Raw genomic sequence first — 22669 nt, 5'->3', positions numbered from 1 at the left:
ACATTTCCTCAAGCTTCCCAAACCTCTGCTCTGACTAATCCCTCCAAGGAGATTAGGACCAATACTATTATAATTTTAACTAGAGTGATCGTGCCCAGCAGGAACAAACCTTGATTAAGGACTCATGAGGAAAGAAGCGACATGGTTCATTTACAAGTGTCTGTCACCTAAACACACACGCATAGCGGCAATGAAGGCTCAACACCGTCCGTGTTGTGCAGTGTGCCCAACAGGATGTTGGGTGCAGGTGCTCCTTTTCAATGAGGGAGACGAACAAGTCACAACGCCTTCATGTCCTCGCATCATTTGATACTTTCTGAACACACATTTATGTCAAACTCTGAGAAACACACACACAGTGATAGTCACAAGCCGGCAAGGATACAGTGAGTGAGGGATAGAAAGGTCTGTAGGCGGAGCCAGTTTGTTCTAACTAATTATTTATTTTTACGATTAATTAACGATCATTCCACATAAAATTTGCTCCAGGAGGCCACATAGAATACATGATTACATCTACGTCATTCTGTCAAGATTTTTACAAGTTTCATTCCTGTAGTCATATTGCTCGTGAAAGTGAAAGAAATATGGAGGTGAAGATAGCTGAAATGTGTGTTATATTTTTTTATTTGCACGTAATCCCGACTTTACACAGAACTACGCTAACCAGGAAGTGACCGAAACAATTTAGATTATTACTTTATTACTTTATTATGTGCCTTTTTTTTTTCTCGTTCCAACTAAGTGATTTAACAATGTTTTTGGCTTCTGGAAACTTCAAATGAAGCCACGACTTCCTCAAATTGCCCAAGGTGTGGTCTTTGAAATTGCTTGTTTTTAGGAATAATTTAAAATCCCAAAATATTCACAGAAGACAAGAAAAAGCAGCAAATCTTCAGAACTGAGAAACTTAGCAAAATACTTGCTTAATTTAGTTGATCGACCGATCAAGTATTTGTTTATACTCATGACTAGTGAATTCAGCTTGATGTGTAAAATTAGTGGGGTGCCCCTTTAATCTGGCAAATACAAATAGACTTAATGGCCAAGACTCAGGGAAAAATATGTGGGATGTTTTTTTTTTATCGAGAAACTACCCACTTTATACAAGCTCTTATTAAGTTGTTTGTTTATTTAAGGACTTAAAATCTATTCAAAAGGGAAAAAAAGCTTCTAAAAATAGGACGCCTTGCAATAAATCTGGAAGTTCAACACCTGTGAAAACCTGCTTTTTAAGCATTAAGACCCAAATATAATAATATCCGAGTAAAGACGAGAGCATCAAATCTTCCATTGAGTAAAGTAGCCAAACTAGCTGGTCTGGGTGCAGAGTGGGAGGAGACAGACAAGCATCAGAATGGGCTGAGCTTCACCTGCTGTACATAGCTGTCTCCAACAGAGAGGAGACAGCGGGCCACAATGCTCATGCCAGGTGAAGATGTGGACCTGAGTCGGAACAAAGTAAAAGTGACCTGACAGGGAAGGAGGGCACTCGGGAGAGGAATGAAAGACTCATTATCTGAGGTTGACCGGAGCACTTGAGAGTCAACAGTCTAAATAACCTTTGCATCAAGACTTTGTCGTGACTTTCCCCAAACATGGCAGCTACAAGGAGATTTGCTTTTTTTCTCTGCATGTTGCTGATGGTGTCCAGAGGCCCCAGTCTGGCCAATGAGGACACGGGACACGAGACGGGCACTGCAGACACGGGACACGAGACGGGCACTGCAGACACGGGACACGAGACGGGCGACCATCAGGGGACCACCGCAAACTCCAGCCATGACAGTGACAATGGGGACACTGATCATGGAAGTACTGGTGAAGGCGGGGGTCACGATGGGGGGCCCATTACCACTTTACCTATTGTGAGCTGGAAGTGGCACCATGTCTCCACCCCGTACCTGGTGGCCCTTTGGATCCTGGTCAGCTGGCTCTGCAAGCTCAGTGAGTCAAGTCTTGTCTATTAGTAAATATGCTTTTGTTTTTTTTAATAAACTTGTTGTGTTGACTTAATTAAAGTTAACATTAGATTGTCATTAGTCAGTAAGTAGAGAGCAGAATTCACTCAAGTAAAAGTCCTGCATTTATTTACTTTCAATTAAGCAAAAGTATTATCAGCAGCATTTGAATGTAATATATTGTATAATATTGTATTATTGGTTGAAAAAAGAAGTCAGATTGTTTAGAAGTCTTTGAGAAAATGAATCTCACTTAATTTAATTACCTCACTCATTGTAAACATGAGTTTATGGTCTCAATCTCTAGTTTCAAGTCTTCTTCAATACAGCATGCTATTCATCTAAATGATGGTCCGTTTAGAGTCAAAAGACCATAAAGCAAGGTAAGCCTTAGGGCAGGGCTACCTTGGGATTGACAGGTCTCTACCACGCCGTTGTTCGATGTGGGAGTTGTCCGTGTTATCGGCTCAGAACTTGAACCCTTTCACATCTGTCTTCAGTTGAAATCAGTCGCCAATAAATGTCTCATTCAGCCTTTGAGGATACTGAAAACCATGAAAGCGACGGCCAAAAGACCAAACTCAAGGCTTCAAAGCAGCAGTCCACAAACCACGGGATGACATCACGTTGGCTACGTCCGCTTATGATACACCTCCATCAGTGTGGTGTCAGTGTTGACCCCCAGCGGGGATCGGCTCCTGGTTGGAGAAGGAGCCGCTGCCTCTGGGCTCTGGGCTCTCCTCCTTCCATCTTAGCTGAAGGAGCTTTTGCCGAACCTTCATGCTGTAAATCTGAAGTTAAAAGTTCCTTTAAATAAAGTACCTCACACTTGTACACTTGTTACATTTCACTAATGGCGATGTGTGTAAAATCTTCAATGCTGTATGTTCATATGACGACAGGCACACGTGAGGTGGTGTAGTGATCTTTATGAATGAAATAACCAGTATGTGGTATGGGGGGTTGAATTAAATCCTCATGTTGCCCAGCCTCCTTCCAAAGTTTAGGGTTTGCGTTCAACTGGGTTTGTCAAATATTTAAAAGGGATAAAAACGGTCACACTACATGTTTTCGAAGATGCTTGCGTATAAAATTCCAACGCTCTGATTGGACAGACTCCACTTCTGAAGTAAGGGATTGGACACAATTGGGGGCTTTAGGAGAGATTGACCTTCCCCAGATGTCTTGTCCTAGAGCGGTCATTAGCAATTCATGTATACACAACAGACGCAAATGGGTTGCGGCACTGTGGACAATGTCAATGAATGAGCATGCATTTGTGTGTGTGTGTGCGTGTCTGCGTGCATGTGTTTGTGTACAGCTCCACCAGCATAAATATGGGACGGTGGTTGGCTGTATCGGATGCAGGAAATGACGGAAAAGCAAACAATGAAATCAGACGCCTTGGCAGCTTCAGTGGTTATCTGTGCTGCCTTTGGCCGGAAATGTTACAGCTGTGTTTGTACTGACAGTAACTCGCACAAGAGATTATTACTGATAACAGATAAATATAGTTATTTATGATTTAAGCGCCTGTTTCCGCAGCTACTGACATTTGAGGTTTTGCGGAAAGTGAAACTTCCAAACTTTGCAACCTCGAGAGGTTGCATACTTAAAATTGCACTCGGCATAGTTTACATTGGTTTAAATCTAAAATCTATATTTGCAAGCATGGGTTTTTAATATGTTCCTAAGATTGCAAAAGATAACATTTGTCCCACATGTTCCTTGAGGAAATCTTGAGCCCACACTTGAAAAAACTCGAAAGAAAAACGTTAGAAAGAGCAAAGGCTGCGTAGAAGTCAAACATTGATTTAGGGATTAGAGGACATCTATGAAATCTCCCCACTAAATCCGCTATTTGATTATAGGGATTAAACCTTTATGGACACAAAGATAAAAGGACTCATAAATGTTTGAGTGTTCTGCAACAGAAAACCATTAGCAAACCCTTTAACTTTAAATATTTTTAGAAAGTCGACATACACTGTGGTTGAGAGGGCTGTGAATTCCCAGAAGGACTCGTGTTGTGCTTGGTTTCTTATCCTTAGAGGAACAAATCGGTTTTATAGAGTAAACTTGCATGAATTCAAACAATAAGTGCGCAATTCAAATGTTGACTTTATGCATACTCATCGTAGCTCGCAGAGCAGACAATGGCGAGTTTCTCCAGACCTTATTTCCTCTTCACAGATTGACAATGCCTGCTTTCTTTCATTCTCTGCTCTGTGCTAATTGAAGACAATGGACAATAACTGCAGGTTTATGTATCTCTCACGGGCCGGAAAGCGGTTCATTTCTTTCCTCAAAATGTTCAGGTCATGGATTTTTTTCTCCACATTTACAGTCACTGTCAGTGTATCTGACCTTTTCCCTCCCAACAGGTTCCCTCCCTTTTATGCGGTTGGTGATGTTTTAGTTTAAGTATTTTTTATATCGTTTTACTCATTTTACAAGAAGCAATCGTAGCAATTTATAGCAATTTATTTTTTAACAGCATGCTGACAAACAATAACACAACGATGCTGAACTGTAGCTACTGTAACCGGTCTGGAAACGACCTCCACGTGACCTCTTGTGAGTCGACCTGTCTTTGTGGCTGCTGGACGTGTGCACGGAGCTGTGGCCACTTCAGAACGATGGAAAGGTGTAAGTTAAAGGCCGGCTACTGTTCAGCAAGACATATTAGGTCATTAGTGAATAAGGCCGAGCAGGTCGTTCATGCTCCACGGAGCCTTCTTATAAAGATGATTTACAGCATTTAGAGCACATCAGACACCAGTGGAGTGCAAGTTTACTCCAGTAAAGATACTATCTTTATTGTTTCCATTTGTATGTTATTTTATACTTCTACTCCACTACATCTCAGAGGGACATTTAGTATTTTTTACTTTACTTGTGTTTGACACCTGTAGCTACTTTTCATATTATAGTTTTACAGTCTTTCATACTCCAGCTGTCCAGTGAAAACCATTTATCTCCAAACTTGTTGATTTTGAAATAAAAAAATCTGATTAACTGAAGGATGACATGTTACTTTATGGGTTGAGAAAATTTTACTACTTATGAGGCTAAATTCACTTTTTTAAAAGCCTGTTGGATCGGCTGGAAAATACATCGTCACAAAGCTTAAAACAACAGATTCTCTGACCTCGACAAGTGAATAGGATACAAAAAACAACAATAGATAATCTTCCCCAGTTGATTACTTATATTAAGATAATATTTTTTTCTTTTGCAAGTTTTCTGAAATATGTTTAGATATGCAAATGAGGCATTATCTAATGCTTACTGTTGGTGAATTTCAGAGAAATCTACAAACGCAAGTAGATCGAGTAGTACAATACAAATGTGTATTTTGAATCTTTGAAAGACAGTCTGAAAGATGTTATGGAAGCAAAATACACCATAAATCTCGGAAATGTTTTTGCTTTTAGAAAGGTTTTGAATGCAGGACTTTTAATGTTTTCACAGGGAGGTTTTAGTACTTTTACTTCAGTAAAGGATCTAAACACTCCTTCCACCGCTGTCAGAAACCAAGAATCTGTCTCCCACATATGAAGCTGCCATTATGTGATTAGTAATAATGCTCAGTTGTGTCAACTATATCAACTCAAATAATACAATATATTTCCAGATGCGCAACCTCAGATATGTTTGTCCTTTGTTGGGAGAGTAATACCGGTTCACACCTGTGATTGTACGAGAGCTTACGTATCAGATCACTAAACCGGTCTCAACACTGAGGCTACTGTCCCTTGTCGTGCTCAAACTGGACGGGACATCTGAACACAAACAAGAACCGTCATGACCAATCAACTCTAATCCAATCAAAGGGAATAAGTACGTAGCCTAACTGTTCGTATAGGGAGACTAATCTACCGTCACTTTGCAGTGATGTAACTGTTGTGATCATGTAAAGGATAAGGCTGCTGTTATGCTATATTCTCCATATGGTCAATAAATCTCAGGAAAAGACCAAAAACAAAACTGTGTTAGTCTGTTTCCTAAGCTTCTGTACCACAGCGCCAAGTCCACTGGTTTCTACTGACAACATAAAGCTTTAATATTGGCTCAAAAAAAGGGGCTCAGTAATTAACTTGAAGCTAAAAGGGTTGGAAACCTTGAGAAACTAAAAAGTGTAGACTTTTACAAGTGCTGCCAACTATTTTCCGATGAAAGTAGCAGCAACTCCAAAAGTTGCTAAATCTGGCAAAAAAAAGTCACCAAGTCCTCCAAAACTGCTATTTTCAGCTGCGGCTTAATACACATTTGGTGCTTTAGTGAATATTTGCTGCACCGGGACGAAGTATGCCGGGCTGAGTCAAAAATAAACTACAGTGGCCATGTGCATCACAATGACAGGAACAAGTCACCCAGTTCAGCAGTGAACAGTGTGGCTTTCTCATCGCTCTCACGTTAAGTCTTTAACCAGAATTGAGTAACGTCACCGTCAATCATTACTAAAGCACGACTCAGCGAGACGAAGCCATTGGAAGTGTTACTACACACGCTCAGGTGGTTGATCAACATCAAATGACCTCTGCTCCATCACTGACGCCCTCACTCACACACACACACACACACACACACACACCACGTTCAGAGGCCGGAAAGCACAGCCAGAGCAATGACTGCCGAATGTTTAAAACGTGACTGAATAACCGGAGACCTTTCTTGGACATCCGTTACTCCTAGACACACACACACACACACACACGCACACGCACACACACGTTCGCGTAACCTTGGTCATATTGTACGTATAAAAGACTGAGTCCGGGGTTCTGCACACTTCTGAACTCACCGCATCGCTGCTGACCGTTGGAGGATACGAAGTGGCAGACTGAGATAGAAAGATGCACCACTAGAGGGAAAAGTAGTGAAAAGATAGCAAGCGATAGTAAACAAGAGTGAGTCAGACAGAAGAAGCACAAACCCCCTCAGAAAACAAGGAGGGATAAGAGGTGCGACACACTGTCAGCCCGGCCTCGGTACAGACAGTTCACCTCCTCGACATCCGAGATAGAGGACTTCCTTTTTCTTTTTCGGTCTCACTCTGTTTCGTGCGTTACTTTCCTCAAATGCGACGCTGCGGATATGTGGCCCTTTGGCTGTTGGGGTCGGTGTCACTGGTCTGCCTCGCCTCAGGGACCCCAAGGCACCAAGACTCCCACCTGGAGCCACCATCTGAGTCCAGATCCAACTCCAGTCAGACCGAACACGGCCACGGCGCCAGCGTCATCACAGGAATACCCGTCGTGACCTTTAAGTGGCACCATGTGGAGACTCCCTATCTAGTTGTGTTGTGGATATTGGTGGCTGGTTTGGCTAAATTGGGTATGTAACAAACAGTTTAAGAAAGTGTGAGAAAGGTGTTTTTTGTGTGATGTAGACCGGTATATATGGACTACCGGTCACCGGGCGGTGACCATTAGTTTATTCACTCGTATGACTGTTGATCTTTTGAACCGCAGAGCGTCAGAGTTATGCCTCACATAGTTTGGATGTTGCAGTCCGACAGATTCCACCGTGAAACAAGATAATGTGGAGCTATATTTAACCAACAATGTCAAAGGATGACAATGTAATCCTGTTGCCACGCCCCTGACTCTAATCTTTCACATGTGAGTGGTTCCCACTGTCTCGTATGAAAACATGAACTTTTCATCAAATAAAAAAACATGAACGGTTTTGTGAAATGAGCAAACATTAATTTTTCATTAATAATTCTTTTAACCTCTGAAAATATAGGTTCAACAGTGTTTCTGTATGAGATAAATCAAAAACTAAAGATTGGATAAACAGCACATCCATTTTATTAAAGTAAAAGTGTGCGTGTGTGTGTGTGTGTGTGTGTGTGTGTGTGTGTGTGTGTGTGTGTGTGTGTGTGTGTGTGTGTGTGTGTGTGTGTGTGTGTGTGTGCATAGCGGACATTTTCCAATCTGTGAAACTAATATTGTAACATGCAGTGTCCCGTCCTGCAGAAGGGAACATTCCCGAGGACAGAAGACATCACGCGTTTTGGACCTTTTTAGAATCACTTCATTGTTTAACATTTGATACTGTTGAATACCACAAAAAGAGACGCACCACATTTACACGCTACACTGATCTTCTACTTTCTTTCTCATAAATATGACCAGCATTGAAACATAACAGACCTCCATCCAACGTGTTCTGACTTTTAATCTTCAACTCCTCTTTAATGGATCTCATCAGCACAGCAAACGTTGAACCCCGTGGGCTGCAAGGAGAACTCTTGAAACGGGTCTTTTCGAACGGTTCAGTAGGTTTGATTAATAAATCAACTTAAGTGACACTTTGTCAGGCCATTAAGTCGAGTGACCTGAAGCAAAGGTCTGACTTTAGTTACGCAGAGAGATTAATAAACCCTTCACACGCATCACTGTGATGGTTAATCATTTGCCCGGAGCAAAAAGTGGCACTTTCTCGGTCGAGAGCAACAGTTGATCATTTGCAAATTTTGCAACCTCCAAATGTTTTTGTTTTTTTTCGTTTTTTTTCATGATGCAATACGTTTTAAACTTTGTCAGCCCCAAGACCCAAAATTACACAGAAAATAAACTTCTGCCTTATTGTTGGTTCTTATGTGAGAACCCACTAGAAAGCCTCGCAATAAATTGTATTTGTTTTTGATCGATTCCTCTCTTCCTCTCTTCCTCTCTTCTCTTCTTCTCTTCATCTCTCAGTCATCGAGGCCAACCACCATGTGACCAGTGTGATCCCAGAGAGCGCCTTGCTCATCTGCTTCGGCTTCCTTCTGGGTGGGATCATTTGGGGTGCGGACATGGTGCAGACCTTCACGCTGACCCCGACGTTGTTCTTCTTCTACCTGTTGCCTCAAATCATCCTGGATGCCGGTTACTCCATGCCCAACAAGCTCTTCTTCAGCAACATGGGGGCCATCTTGATCTACGCCGTCATCGGGACCTGCTGGAATGCTGCCAGCTTGGGGCTGTCGCTGTGGGGGTGTCACCAGGGGGGAGCCATGGGTGAGAGACTTTCACTTGAGCAGGTTGCTACTTCCGGTGGAATGGGCCAGGAGCATTCTGGGATGTTCAGATTGAGGGACTTCAAAAGATTTAAGTCCCACTGGCATTTCTAGATACATTTTATATATATTTTTTCTGTTGTTTATTTCTATAAAGGGCGTAAAATAGAGTGACAATAAATATAAAACAAAAAAAGAAAGAACTGTCAACTACAACAGGAAGTTAGTTATTGTACTTTGGCCTCTGATTGGCCCGCAACTGAACACGCAGTCAGTTTAGATTCAATGTGAATTTAAACTTTCTGGGGAGAAAAGGGATGTTACTATGTTCATCGCAAAGAATTCCCTATAATGCTTAGAAATAATGAATTAAGACACTTATTCTCGCCAGAGAATCGTCACGTTTCCAAGTTTTCTTAAAGGAACAGTGTAGGGGGAATTATTGGAAAAACAAATGGAATATAATATTCATAACTGTGTTTTCATTAGTGTATAATCACCTGAAAGTGAGGATTGTTTTTTTTTTACCTTCGAATGAGTCCGCCATTTTGCAATGCCATGTTTCTACAGTAGCCCAGAACGAACAAACCAAACTCAAAAGAAAGCCTTTTGCGTTTCTGTGTTACCTGAAGGCCACCGTAGTTCTCATGCACGCGAGGAAAGGGAGAGGTGAGCTGAGGGGTATTCAGTTGGATGCCACTAGATGCCACTGAATCCTACACACTGCTCCTCTAAGTATCAAAGTATTTGTACATCCATGAGTACACTGCAAACAGAAAGGGCTAATGGCTAATTTGTCCTTTTTTAAATGAAACCCAAATTCCTGCAGGTGACCTGGACATCGGCCTGCTGCAGTATCTTCTCTTCGGCAGTCTGATTGCCGCTGTGGACCCGGTGGCCGTCATCGCTGTGTTTGAGCAAGTCCACGTCAACGAGGTCCTCTTCATCATGGTGTTTGGAGAGTCGCTGCTCAACGACGGCGTGACGGTGGTGCGTACGCAACAACGTTGTTGTTTTCCTCCTAACAGCTTGTTTGAGACATCCATCATTGGAAAGTACACTTCCAAGACACGAAGTATAACCAATGCAAACATTGTGCACCTTAATATAAGGGCCTTTATCCCTCACTGGTCAATAAAAAAATATCTTTGAAGAGGTTAATCAAACATGAAATATTGCTTGTATGACTTATGAATCATGAAATTCCACTCTATTCATTGCTGAAAGTACAGTGAGGATTGAAAGGAGGGGGAGATGTGTTACTTTCAACTTTCCGCACCTTTCTAACGACAGACTCTGAACTCTGAGGCTCATTGAGATGTGGTACCATCAACGGTTGCAGGAAAATTCACACTTTTGTGTGTCAATAATTGGAAAAATACCTGCACACTGCTGTTTCGTTCCCAGTTCCTCTTTCATTCTACATGACATGACAATGTTTTGACCCCAAATGACCTTTCCTCCTCGTGCATAGATGAAGGAGTGTAAACAAAACGTTATATCTCAGCTGTAATGACACGTTACACATCATCATGAATAGGAGAATCGTCCTGATACATATGCCACATGATTTATCTGATAGGAGTGAAGGAAACACTTTTCTAAAAAATATTTATAAAACATGTGGAGGTCAATTCAAATGATATATTTTGTAAACTAAGAGACTTTATCTGCATAGACGAAATTCTAATACAATTGGCGAAAACTGAAGAAACCTTGTGACAGGTGTAACGGTAAAATTCACCCTACCCGGTGTTGAGTCTTTCTAAGCTGAAATCATGAACATCGAGAATCCAGAACTTGTCTATGAAATCATTTATTCCCTGCACAGAGAAGAGTCATCCCCAAGCAGAGTCACTCTGGACTCAAGGATCAACATGTTACATGGGCATTTATATACAGAGAACAAAGATAGGTTAGAACAAAGAAGTCTGTGGTTCCAGGTTGAGGCTAGAACAAAGGACCAGACCCCCTGGTCTTCTTCCTTCCCTTGATTCATGACCTGTCGGCAGACGTGAGTGATACTTGATAACAGCTACGGGAGGTGCATGCAATTAACATTAGACGGAAGAATATTTGCATTAACACGTTTAAGAGGTTCCTAGACAGAATACAACTAAGATCTACAACTAAGGATAGAAGATTCCCATTACACAGGCAATACATATATTCTATATCAATATAGAAGCTGCAGATAAGGGTTAATTACAAACATAAGAAGAAAGCAGAGGTCTTTGTTTAGCAAGTCACAAGTGTCAAGTCTTTGCACTCAAGTCCCGAATCTAAATAAGACTAACGCGATGCCATTTGCATCTCCATCTGTAATTTGGTTTGTTTGTTTACCACTGCATAGTTTTTGTAGGCAATATTTTTTGTATAATATGTTCTAACTGCAGCCTGATTGGATGCTGTTAGATTGGTTCAGACAAAGTGGACTTTGGGAAATGACGTGTTACATTACATTACATTTAGCTGACTCTTTTATCCAAAGCCACTTACATTCTTTCTTTACACCGTAGACACAGCAACGGGGAGCAATTCAGGGTTAAGTGTCTTGCTCCAGGACACATCGACACATCGACTAGCGGAGCCGGGTCTCGAACCACCGATCCTTTGATTGAAATATGGGCATGCTAACCACTGAGCCACAGTTGTCCAGCTGCATGTATATCTTGAATATTTGTAGATTCAGGAAATTAAGGGAAATTCATTCATTCTTCTTCTCTTAGGTGCTCTTCAATGTATTCGACGCGTTCGTCTCACTGGGAGGATCTGGAATTGATGCTGTGGAGATCATTAAAGGAATCAGTAAGGAGTGACATTTATTTACACATTGCTGGTGAAGAATATGTAACGTGTGCAACTAGTCCTGCCTGGCTAACTAGACTCTACACATGGACATGTTCACGGAGGGCTATGCTGAATAAAAGTACTGGATATGCTGGATAACATACGTGTCCTCTCTCGTTCTCCAGTTTCCTTCTTCGTGGTGGCGTTTGGTGGTTCCCTCGTGGGCTTTCTGTTCGGCCTGCTGATCTCTTTCCTGACCCGGGGCACTAAAAACATCCAGATCATCGAGCCAGCGTTCGTCTTCGTCCTGGGATACCTCGCCTACCTGACTGCGGAGATGCTCTCCCTGTCTGCCATCCTATCGTGAGTAATCCACGACACGCATCTCGTCTGTTTGAGTTATTTGTACGTTTGACGGAAGAAGAATGAAATAAGTATCTCTGTGGCTTCTGCTCCGTAGGATCGTCTTCTGCGGCATGTGCTGCCAGAAGTACATCAACGCAAACATGGACGAGAAGTCCGTCGCCACGGTCCGATACGTCATGAAGGTTCTCGCCAACGGATCGGAAACCATCATCTTCGTGTTCCTCGGGATCTCGGCCATTGACAAGGCGATCTGGGTGTGGAACACGGGCTTCATCCTCCTCACGCTCCTCTTCATCTTTGTGTACAGAATTATCGGTGGGATTCACGTCTTTCGCTGTCAGTTTTGAGTGCAAACGGTACGCTGTCCCATGTCAGGGGTTCACCAAACAGGCTTTGTTTGTTGCACTGCAGGTGTCTTTTTCCTCACCTGGATCTTGAACAAGTTCAGGCTGGTCCCCGTGGAGTTTATAGATCAGGTGATTATGAGCTACGGGGGCCTGCGCGGGGCCGTCGCATACGGCCTGGCTGCGATGCTGGATGAGAGCAAGATAAAGGAGAAGAACCTGATGGTCTGCACTACTCTCATCGTCGTGTACTTCACTGTCATTCTCCAGGTAACCGCGTTCCTGTCCGGTTCCTGAGCTCAAACAGTATAGTGGGACATTTGTTTTTGTAGCTTTCTCACACAAAACACACAACAACTTTCTTGTGAATCTCTTTCTGCTGCAGGGAATAACGATGAAACCTCTGGTCAACTGGCTTAAAGTCAAAAAAGCTTCACCGACGGAGCTCACACTCATAGAGAAATTGCAGAACAAGGTACAGCTTGAAATAATCCTGTTTTAACAGCAAGAAACATAAAGTGCCGGGCAACTATAACAGAAGCTCTGTTCTTGTTGTTTAGGTGTTTGATCACATGCTTGTTGCCATAGAAGATATATCTGGACAAATAGGACATAACTACATGAGGGACAAGTATGTAGAGACGCCTCAGAACCGTTTAGCGACTACAATTTAAACTGTTTGGAATGAAGCTCCAAATTCTCTCTTCGCCCGCTCTGAAGGTGGAATCACTTTGAGGAGAAGTGGATGTCGAGGATTCTGATGAAGCCGTCGGCGAGGAAAAGCCGCGACTACGTCTTCAACGTCTTCCATCAGCTGAACCTGAAGGATGCCATGAGCTACGTGGCGGAGGTGAGCGCCGCCAGTGTGTTTTGTTCGAGCGCTGTGGCTCTGCGGCAGTCGGTAAAGGAAGTCCTCTGGTCTGGATGTTGCAGGGCGAACGCAGAGGCTCTCTGGAGTTTGTCCGCAATGACACCGCCTTCATCGACTTCAAGAAGAAGTTCGCCGACGACTGCTCAGAGGTCATGCCCGACATCACGGCTGACACGTCGGACGATCACAGCGGGTCCTCGACGAGGTGGGCAAACGTTTCTCCCTGATTCACACCGCAATCACAGGGGAAGGTAGTGTGACAATACAAGAGCAAAACAATTAACAATTAACCAAAAAAAACTCTACTTTCATTATTTTTTGTTCAAATATTCATTTATTTGTTTTGCCCACAAACACAAATTTGCCCCAGAGGGCTTTACAATCTGTACAGAATGTACGACGTCCTTTGTTCCAGGACTCTCGCATCAGAGCAGGAATGAAAACAAAGGGGAACTATTTAAAAGTTGAAAACAAGGGTTGATCTACTATTTGGATTGATCAGCTACTTCCTGTTCAGATACTGCTCCCTGGTGACCACAAGCAGCCCCTGCATGTCTTTCCCTCGCACCAAAATAGTAGAAATGACTATTTGACTCTATTATACTCTATTCTCCACCATATTTTGGAGGAGAAGCCAACACCAGAGCTGTGCTTTCAGTGTGACACAGACATAAAGTAACTGGCATCCCCCCTGCAGTGGGAGAGACCCTGTGCCATCGGTGAGCCTGGAAATGCACGAGCAGAACATGAAGGGTGTGAGGGAAACAGAGGACATCAACACTCACCACCTGCTGCAGCAGCATCTGTACAAGGGCAGGAAACAGGTCAGCTATATGCACTTCATTCATTTGCACTTTAAGAGAAATTAGATTTTATGAGATTGTATACCTATGTCTCAATGCTGTATACTACATTTCCCAGAATGCAACAAAATAGCCTGTTTCACTCGATGCCACCTGCCTCATAATTGCCCACTTCCTTTAAAGCATCCACCCTCAGTTTATAATTTGCTTTAGAAGAAGCACACCAAAAAATAAATCATACCCGAACCCACGGTTTCTGTCATACTGAATCTTTCAATTTCTGTTTCTTGTTTTGGCGTCTAGCACCGGCACAGATACAGCCGGAGCCATTTCAACGTCAACACGGATGATGGCGAGGTGCAGGAGATCTTCCAGAGGACCATGAGGAATCGTTTGGAGTCCTTTAAGTCTGCAAAGATGGGCGTTGCTCCACAAAAGAAGATTGCCAAGCACACAAAGAAAGACCAGCAGCAAAAGGTCCTTTTCATTAGACAACCTACAGTGTAACATACATGGAATTTGATGCTCTAGCCAAAAAGGCTGAGTACGAAACCTCAATACAAAATGTGTTTATAGCTCCAAGTATCAAATATGTCAATGAACGCTGTCATCAAATATCTGGCCAGATCCATGATCTAATAATAATTATTCTATATATCACTTTCTGATCACATAGTACCTGATCTTCAATTTATTTTGTCAAATGAAAAATAGATGGATATATTTATCAAAGTATGGTCTAAAAAAAGTATAATTCTGATATTGTACCAACAATCAACACTAGCACCAAAACATGCAGATAATACCCAGCAGCCCTGAGAGTCCAAACGTGTGTTTTACATGTTTGTTTTTCACATTTTGTGACTTTGTTGAAGATGTAATACATAAATAAACTTCTACCACCTGCAGATGCCAAATGGAAAATCCACGGACAAAAGTAAAAGCTACTATTCTGGGGATGAAGGTTGGTACCTGTGTTTCAGTTAAAAGAGAATATACTTAAGCCCTGATTTTATTTGTCCAACTATCGTAATTTTGTTTGTTTTTTTAGATTTTGAGTTCTCAGAGGGAGACAACGCCTCTGGCTTAGAGGCATCGGGCGGTTCCTACCCCTTCCCCATGATGGTCACCTACAGAGCAGGAGGTAAAATGAATCCACCATCTTGTCCACGTATCTTCAACCAATGGTTAATCCTTAATTTAAGATAACATCCCCATGTAGCATTCTAGAAATACTCCATGCCATGTAAAATCCCACTTAAATAAAGGGACAAAAGTATAATCCGCAAAATACTCTCTAACATTACTAGATCATCGTTAACACTGTTGCCTCGATGTGGAAGCAGCATTTTGCTGTTTGAGGTGGAGCTAGAATCAAATACTTTATAATACAGTTTGGTATTTTAGTCTAGGATTCAAACATTTGGAATGGTCCGGTTTGCTGTTATTGTGGAACATTGCATCTTTTTTTTTTTTGCCTCTTTGGGCTGTAAAAGTTATTTAAATAAAACCATTTCAGAAGTTCAGAGGGGAAATTACTCTCTGGTAGAACTTATATAACCCAAAGGCATCTGAAATGTGATGATGGGCCCTGGGTAAACACTGGAGTGCAGCATTCATACAGGCACAAGCCAAAAAAACATTATTTTCTTCTCGAAAAACACTAAATGTGGAGGATTAGAATGTAAAATATGAAACAGCAAATGTAAAAGCTCAAGTAAAGTACTACTTCAGTCCAGCACTGACTCAATGTCTTTCCTTTCTCCCAGCTGGCATTGAGAATCCGGCCTTCATGCCGGACCTGGACCCCATGGCACCGGCGCAGATCCCCCCGTGGCTGGCGGACGTGGAGCTGGACTGCGGCCCGGTGGCCCCTTCGCAGCGGGCCCAGCTGAGGCTGCCGTGGACGCCCAGCGACCTGCGCCGCCTGGCCCCCCTCCGCATCAGCACCCGCTCCACCGACTCCTTCGCGCCGGCCGACGCCCCCGCAGCGCCGCCGACGGACGACAAGCCGCGGCCGCCTCCACCTCCTCCGCCTTCCTCTCACATGTAGCAGCACCCACCACCCCTCCTCCGTCTCCCTTGAACCCGGCCGCCTGAGGCGCGGCACCTGACCTCAGACTTTGCAGCGTCTACTCTCAAAATATTGACGGGGGAATGTTTTCTTTTCCGTCCCATTGCTTAATCTTACTCCACCCCCGAGTCTCCAGACCAAACATTCACAGTCCCACAACCTTTGTGCCCGTCTCCCTTCGCTGAGCAAAGGGAAGCTGCAGGTGAAAGCCACAGGCCTGCAGGTTATTAACCAGCACATGTTGAACATTGTCATATTCGCCCCCTCAGGTTCACAGTAAACCCGTCAAACATTGCAAGTCCGTCCCTCTGGTGAATCTCATCCCTCAATGTGACGCAAAAATGTAAATATTTATGAGTCGTGTTCTTCATAAAGATACCACATTTAATCAAGAGTCCTATGAAAAATAATTCCAGCTAATCGGAATGTTACATGTGTGTGTGTGTGTGTGTGTGTTTTCTCATTTAGTACAGCAGTACTCAAGGTTAAATATAAAAAATGTCACATGTACGAAAAAGACATATTTTATTTATTCACAAATGAAGGTGGTATTGTGTGACATCTCAAGCGGGTGCATGTATTTTATGATCCTCTGAAAAAGAACATTTGAACTGTGTGCATATAAATATGGATTAAGAAAGAAAAATGTAAAGAAAAAAAACAGTCTTTTTGGAGTGAAAGGTCATTTCATTAATTTGTGGATTGTAATAAAAATAAACCACAGCTACTTGAATAAATTATTAATAATAATGAATGTGTCAAACGTGGCTTCTTTTCTTTCTTTTTTTAATATCATTACATTATTCCTGCAGATGAACATGAGTCTTTGAGCTGAATGCGGCACACTTACAAACTGTTAATTAATGTGTGAGGTGGAGCCAACGCATGAAAGTACATTATTAAGGAACTCGTGACTATTTTCTACGTCACAAACTAACCTGTTAAATTGATTATAAATAACCATCAGATGAATCTTATATTTAATTATCCACAATAACGCAATGAATTACTTTTTAATATAAAACTTTGTTACACAATGTTAAACTTCTGGAATGAAACAACAATGAAGTCATTCTATACATAATATTCATCATAAATAGTCCATTTCAGATGTTTCCACCTGCTTTGTGATGTAGTCTAATATTGTTTTTTCATTTTTGGCCTCCTTCAGGTAAAAGTGAGCTCCTTCCAGCATCCTGACGGTGAAATCTCCGGATGTGATGCTTTTCCAAGCTGTTGGAAAGAATACAAATGAACGAACATACCCACATACAGCCCCGTACAAACATAATAATAACAATAATAATAATATTTGTATCACTCCTGTCATATAAGAAGTGCAGCACAAAGATAGGATGGAAAATAAAACCCACTGAATATTTACAAATCACATAAAATGAGTAGCAATATTTGAGCGTGAGGCTGCTGCGGGACACGAGGGCACTGACCTTGTAAGTCGTGGGGAACGTCCTCCTTCCCATCGAAGCACGTGACGGGACAGCAGAGCAGCGGGCCGTCCGGCTCGTGGCACCTGCAAGCCAAAGTCAGAAGCGTCGCTCACGACACAAAACACTCATCCCCGCAATCACAGATGGCTTCCAATGAATGGATCAACCTCAGCCCGCGGCTACCTGTAGTTCTCCACCACGTGCAGGTCGGCCTTCAGGGCGGGGAGGAAGAGCTTCAGGACCTCGGGGTTCGCCAGCAGCCCGGGAGGAGTTCCTCCGATGGAAACCAGCCACTTGAGGAAATCGGCGTCGGACAGCTCGCTTCTCTTTGGGGCCTTGGTGCGCGTCTCTGACTGACAGGGCAACGGGCAACGTGTTGATGGTTGGTCGGCAAAACAAACGCTTTCTTCAGTTAGAGGGTCTAAAATATAAGTCTATACAGATGTGTGTGTGTGTGTGTGTGTATATATATATATATATATATATATATATATATATATATATATATATATATATATATATATATATATAAGGAACCAGATGTTTGGGTCAATCAACCTCCATCAGGGAAGAATCTAATTATTATCTAACAATTCCTTTGGAATACATAGAAATATAAATCCTGCACACACTGTCTGAGAATGTCTTTGAACGTTTTCCTCCATAAATTATCAAAGATATTGTGTTGTAGGGAAGACTTTTTTCTGTATTAACTGCAAACCCTGAACAGCAAAACTAATGGCTGGGCCTTGGAACAGATGTCTGCGTGATGGATTCACTTATTAATGTCATTATTTGTCTCCAGGCGGTGGTGTACTTCGTACACATCAACTGTGATGATCCTCACTATAAAACATGTTTTAAAGGATTTAAAATCAGGCAAATTTGCGTCCTCATAATACAGCTTTTAACCGTTTCGTATCCGATTTATTTTGTAATACCTTTGAAGAGCATCATTGGCACCAAATTTGAAATCAAAAGTTTTGGAAGTGAAGATATTATGGTTAAGATTTGATAATGTGTAGGTTAACTACAAGCCTCCATTGTTATAACACTGTCTGCAATCAGTTACAATCGACCAATCAGGCTTCAGAAACTGAAATCTGGCTCCAATCTTCCTTGAATGCATACACTGACACTGGTTGATGCCGAGCGGATGACCCAATACAGTTCAACGTAATAAATACACTCACGTAAGGTGCAGAGGCTCCGGACAGGAAGATGTGAACTGGTTCGAGGTTGTGTCGTCTCTTCAGAGCATCTGCCACGGCGAAACCGGTGAAGGCACCAAAACTAGAAAACAGATGAGGGAAGAGTTAACGTGAATAGAAACAGTAGTACGTGTGGGCAGGGAGAGATGTCATGACGGATACCAAGTTTCTTGTTATCACACCTGTGTCCAAACAGAGCAAACGGCTTCTCTTTCAGCAGCGGTAGCAACACACCAATGACCTCGTCCACGATCTGCTGCATGTTCTCGAAGAAGGGCTCTTTGGCTCGACTCTCTCGGCCCGGGAGCTTGACCGCAAACACTGAAAGAGACCAGAACAAAAGTTGTCACAATATATTTCAAATAGGAAAACAATCATATTGTGACAGGTTTATTTTGTGTGTTGTTTTTTAGAGAGTTAAGGTTCTCACAAGTTTCCTTTTTTGCTGATCTTTTTTTTTTAGACTACATTAGTATTATTTACATTATAGAGCCAAGCCGTGTAGCTAGACAGGGCAAAGTGCAGCACTGAAACATGGCGCGTTACCTTCTATGGAGCTGGGCAGGACGTTGCCCCAGCGTGCATAGTGTATGGAGCCTCCACCTGCCCAGGGGAAGCAGATCAGCCTGGCCACAGCATCTGGGCTCTTCTTGAAACAGCTGATCACCTTTTCCATTCTGATTCAACACAAGGGAGAAGACTGATTCACATCGGCTGGGACTGCAGCTACTCCTCCTACAGTCAGGTATTCATAAGAGTGTCAAGTCACACCTGTTTGCTGCTAGCAGCTCCATCAACTACTCCCAGGAAAACAGTGGTGATTCTTCATGAAGTGTCACATTTCCTGGTTGTTTTTCTTCTTTGGTTTTTTTATGGAGCTGTAAAAAAAAAAAAGTACATTTGTGGATTGTGGAGACATCTACAGTATGGAGTGTGTATGTCCAGAAAGAAACAGTTGGTTTACCCTGCGATGTGTTTTGTAAAAAAATACAATCGTATGGTACATGGATGAATAGGACAGACTAGAAACCCACACAACCTGAAATATAAGCTGTTATTTCAAAACATGAGGTAGTTGAGATGAACAAATAAAGTTTCCTGTAAGTGACGTTGTTGGTATTTCCTGACGGATTTCCCTCGGTGGAGGAGAAGGAGGAGGAGGAGAAGAAGGAGGAGGAGGAGGAGGAGGAGAAGGGGGAGGAGGAGGGGGAGGAGAAGAAGGAGGAGGAGGAGGAGGAGGAGAAGGGGGAGGAGGAGGGGGAAGAGAAGGAGGAGGAGGAGGAGGAGGAGGAGGAGGGGGAGGAGGAGGAAGAGGGAGCAACAGCTTCGTCAAGTTAGACGACGTTAAATCAGGCAATACCGGAAATCACACGATCGTCCTTGACATTTTCGGAGAGAAGGATACTATTGGAATGTAAATACAACAATAACAATCCTTAGATTAAGTAAAAGTACAAATGCTAATGAGTAAAAATGCTTAGTTTCAAGTACAAATCCTGCATTCAGATTCAAATAAAGGCCTTCAGAAGCAGGTGATGTACTACTAATAGTGCAGAATGCCCCTCTGAGAGAATTGTATATCATTATGTGTATTATGTTATGATGTAAACATAATTTTAAGTGTGTATTTGGTGTAGTTTGATCTGGTTCCCAGTCTGAAGGGGGAGAGTATGCAGAATTGGAAAGTATAAACAAATATATATTTCTGCTGCACAAAATTGTGTTTATTCGTTTGATATTTTTGCTTTAATTATGGACCATCACCAAGTGAGGTCCAGGTACTTTTATATATTTTTTTTCAATTCCATCTGTATATTTAATATCACTATTGTATTCTTCTTACCGTTTTTATTACTGTTTTATTCTGTATTTATATTACTTGCAATTTCACTACGGGACTAATAAAGGATTATTTTACCTTATTTTATATTCATGCTTTTATTTTGAAACAATCTACCGGAAAACTTGATTTTCATATTCCGGTGAGTTTCACGTCGGCGAGCGTGAGGGCGGTGTAAGTGCAGATTTTGGACCGGTTACGCCGATACCGAAGAGAACGCCGGGGATAGTGAACCTACGGTGACCGGACCCCTCGTATTTTTTCACCGGACTGTCACGGTGACCAACCGGGACGACGGATTCAGCCACCGACCGGGTAACGGTTCGCCTCGGTCTCGTGTGTCGAGTTGCTCGCGAGTTGCTAGTTGTCGTCGGCTAACTGTTGAAGCTAACTACCGCTGCTAGCTCACCGCTAACGACTCTGGCTTCAGTTTCACCAACTCCGTTTTAGAAACTGTCACTAACGTTTTCGACACTGGACGCAATGTTGTTGTTTTTTCTTTCAGATACAACGGGAAGAACTTCAAAAAGGACGAAAGCGGGGACATTTTGTGCAACTTTGAGCTGTCAGCTGCGGCACGGCGGGTCGCGGGAGAAGACTTTACGGCCGAGGGGGACCCCCGAGCGGCCCGGTTCCACATCAGCGACCGAAGCCGGGGAGCAGCGGGGGCCGCGTAGCCGGGGGGCGGCGTGAGGCCAGCGGGTGCGCGGGGAAGTCTGAAGTAATCACTGGGGGCCGGGTCATCCGGACAGAGACCTCATGAATGGAAATCGGAACAACAGGTGGGATCCCCGGCTAACCGCCACTTAATCTGGTTTTCAGGTGCTGCACTGGAGTTATTTGCAGACGGCGCGAGACACAAGTGAGACCCCTGTCTAGTACTCGGAAAGTGCAAGTTGATCTACGTTGTTAACGCTTGTGTTTCAAGAAGTTGCGAAGCTTTCGTGGACACTTGTATTCTATATAAACTATATTCCCATCTCCAGCTCCAACAGGAGTACATAGGGGTGCTGCGGAGGGTTACCTGTCAGTTCTGCGCCTCGTGTGTGTCTGTGTGTACGTCCCAAACCTGTCTCACGGGTTCTTTCTTATTGTCTACGTCATTCTTTGCCGGCTGTCAAAGGCAGGTGGTGATCCCGTCAGGTGTGCGTGAAGCCTGTGAGTGTGTGTCTCCAGTAATCAAAGAAAAATACATAATTTATTGATCCCAGAGGGGGAAATTCCATTTCTTTACATTACACACACCCATTTACTAAAAAAGTCCTGTCTGTGATGCAGTACAAAACTAGTTGTTTGGTAATATGATTTTTGTTTGATTTAGTGCCATCTTAAGCATATTTTGATTATTTGAATATTTTGTATCTGGGGAATCGCAATTGTTTTTGGCGAGGATAATCAGGACTTAAATTTCCATACCGTGCTATACGTAGTTTGGCTCCTCACTCAAGGACACCTGCGCAGCGCCCAGGAGGCAAACCGGCCCCTCTCCAGCTATCAGTTCACACGCCGTACTTGAACCGGTGACCCTGTGGTTCCTCAGCCAAGTCTCCAAGGACCGCCGCCCCCAATTAGAGTAGCGATGTTTGGGCTGTTCGTCAGTGTGTGGGTTGGTTGAATGTCAGCTTTGTGGGCTTCTCCTGGTTGTGCGGTATATGTATATATATTTTTTATGAAGCAGCCTGATAAAGGGTAATTTATATCTGCATTGTTGCTCATTCTACAGTGAACTTCATTACTGGTGCACTAGCTGCGTATCTGTCTGTGCATAGTTGTGGATGTTTTCCATACTTCAACATAGAAATTTAAGGCTTAGTTCCTTTTTTTCTATTAAAATGGCATCACAATAATCAACAAAAACTGACCATACAAATACCATAAAATAGAGATTCAAAAAGATGTATAACAGTTGTCACTGGAGCTCAAGGTGAATGAGACAAATCTGTGTG

The 22669-nt window shown here is 42.8% G+C and overlaps 2 protein-coding genes across 2 annotated transcripts; one reads left to right on the top strand and one right to left on the bottom strand.

Moving 5' to 3' along the window:
• Nucleotides 1-1598: 1598 nt before the first annotated feature.
• Nucleotides 1599-16203, top strand: LOC306749225 (sodium/hydrogen exchanger 3-like; the record flags this gene model as incomplete). Its single annotated transcript, XM_079232489.1, has 16 exons — nt 1599-1947; nt 8675-8977; nt 9806-9966; nt 11706-11784; nt 11952-12129; nt 12227-12447; nt 12544-12746; nt 12862-12951; nt 13037-13107; nt 13197-13326; nt 13410-13552; nt 14045-14171; nt 14454-14627; nt 15060-15114; nt 15202-15294; nt 15920-16203. The coding sequence occupies 16 exons, from the start codon at nt 1599-1601 to the stop codon at nt 16201-16203; spliced, it is 2661 nt and encodes an 886-aa protein (XP_079088615.1).
• Nucleotides 16204-16732: 529 nt separating this feature from the next.
• olah (oleoyl-ACP hydrolase) lies at nt 16733-19559 on the bottom strand (the record flags this gene model as incomplete). Its single annotated transcript, XM_079232104.1, has 6 exons — nt 16733-17457; nt 17673-17755; nt 17856-18025; nt 18866-18965; nt 19066-19204; nt 19430-19559. 6 exons carry the CDS (start codon nt 19557-19559, stop codon nt 17315-17317), a joined length of 765 nt encoding a protein of 254 aa, XP_079088230.1. The 3' UTR covers nt 16733-17314.
• Nucleotides 19560-22669: the final 3110 nt, after the last annotated feature.

This window comes from Taurulus bubalis (assembly GCF_910589615.1).
Source record: "Taurulus bubalis genome assembly, chromosome: 16".
Lineage (NCBI taxonomy): Eukaryota > Metazoa > Chordata > Actinopteri > Perciformes > Cottidae > Taurulus > Taurulus bubalis.
Note: the sequence above shows the minus strand (reverse complement) of the source record. Positions and strands in the feature narration are given on the sequence as shown.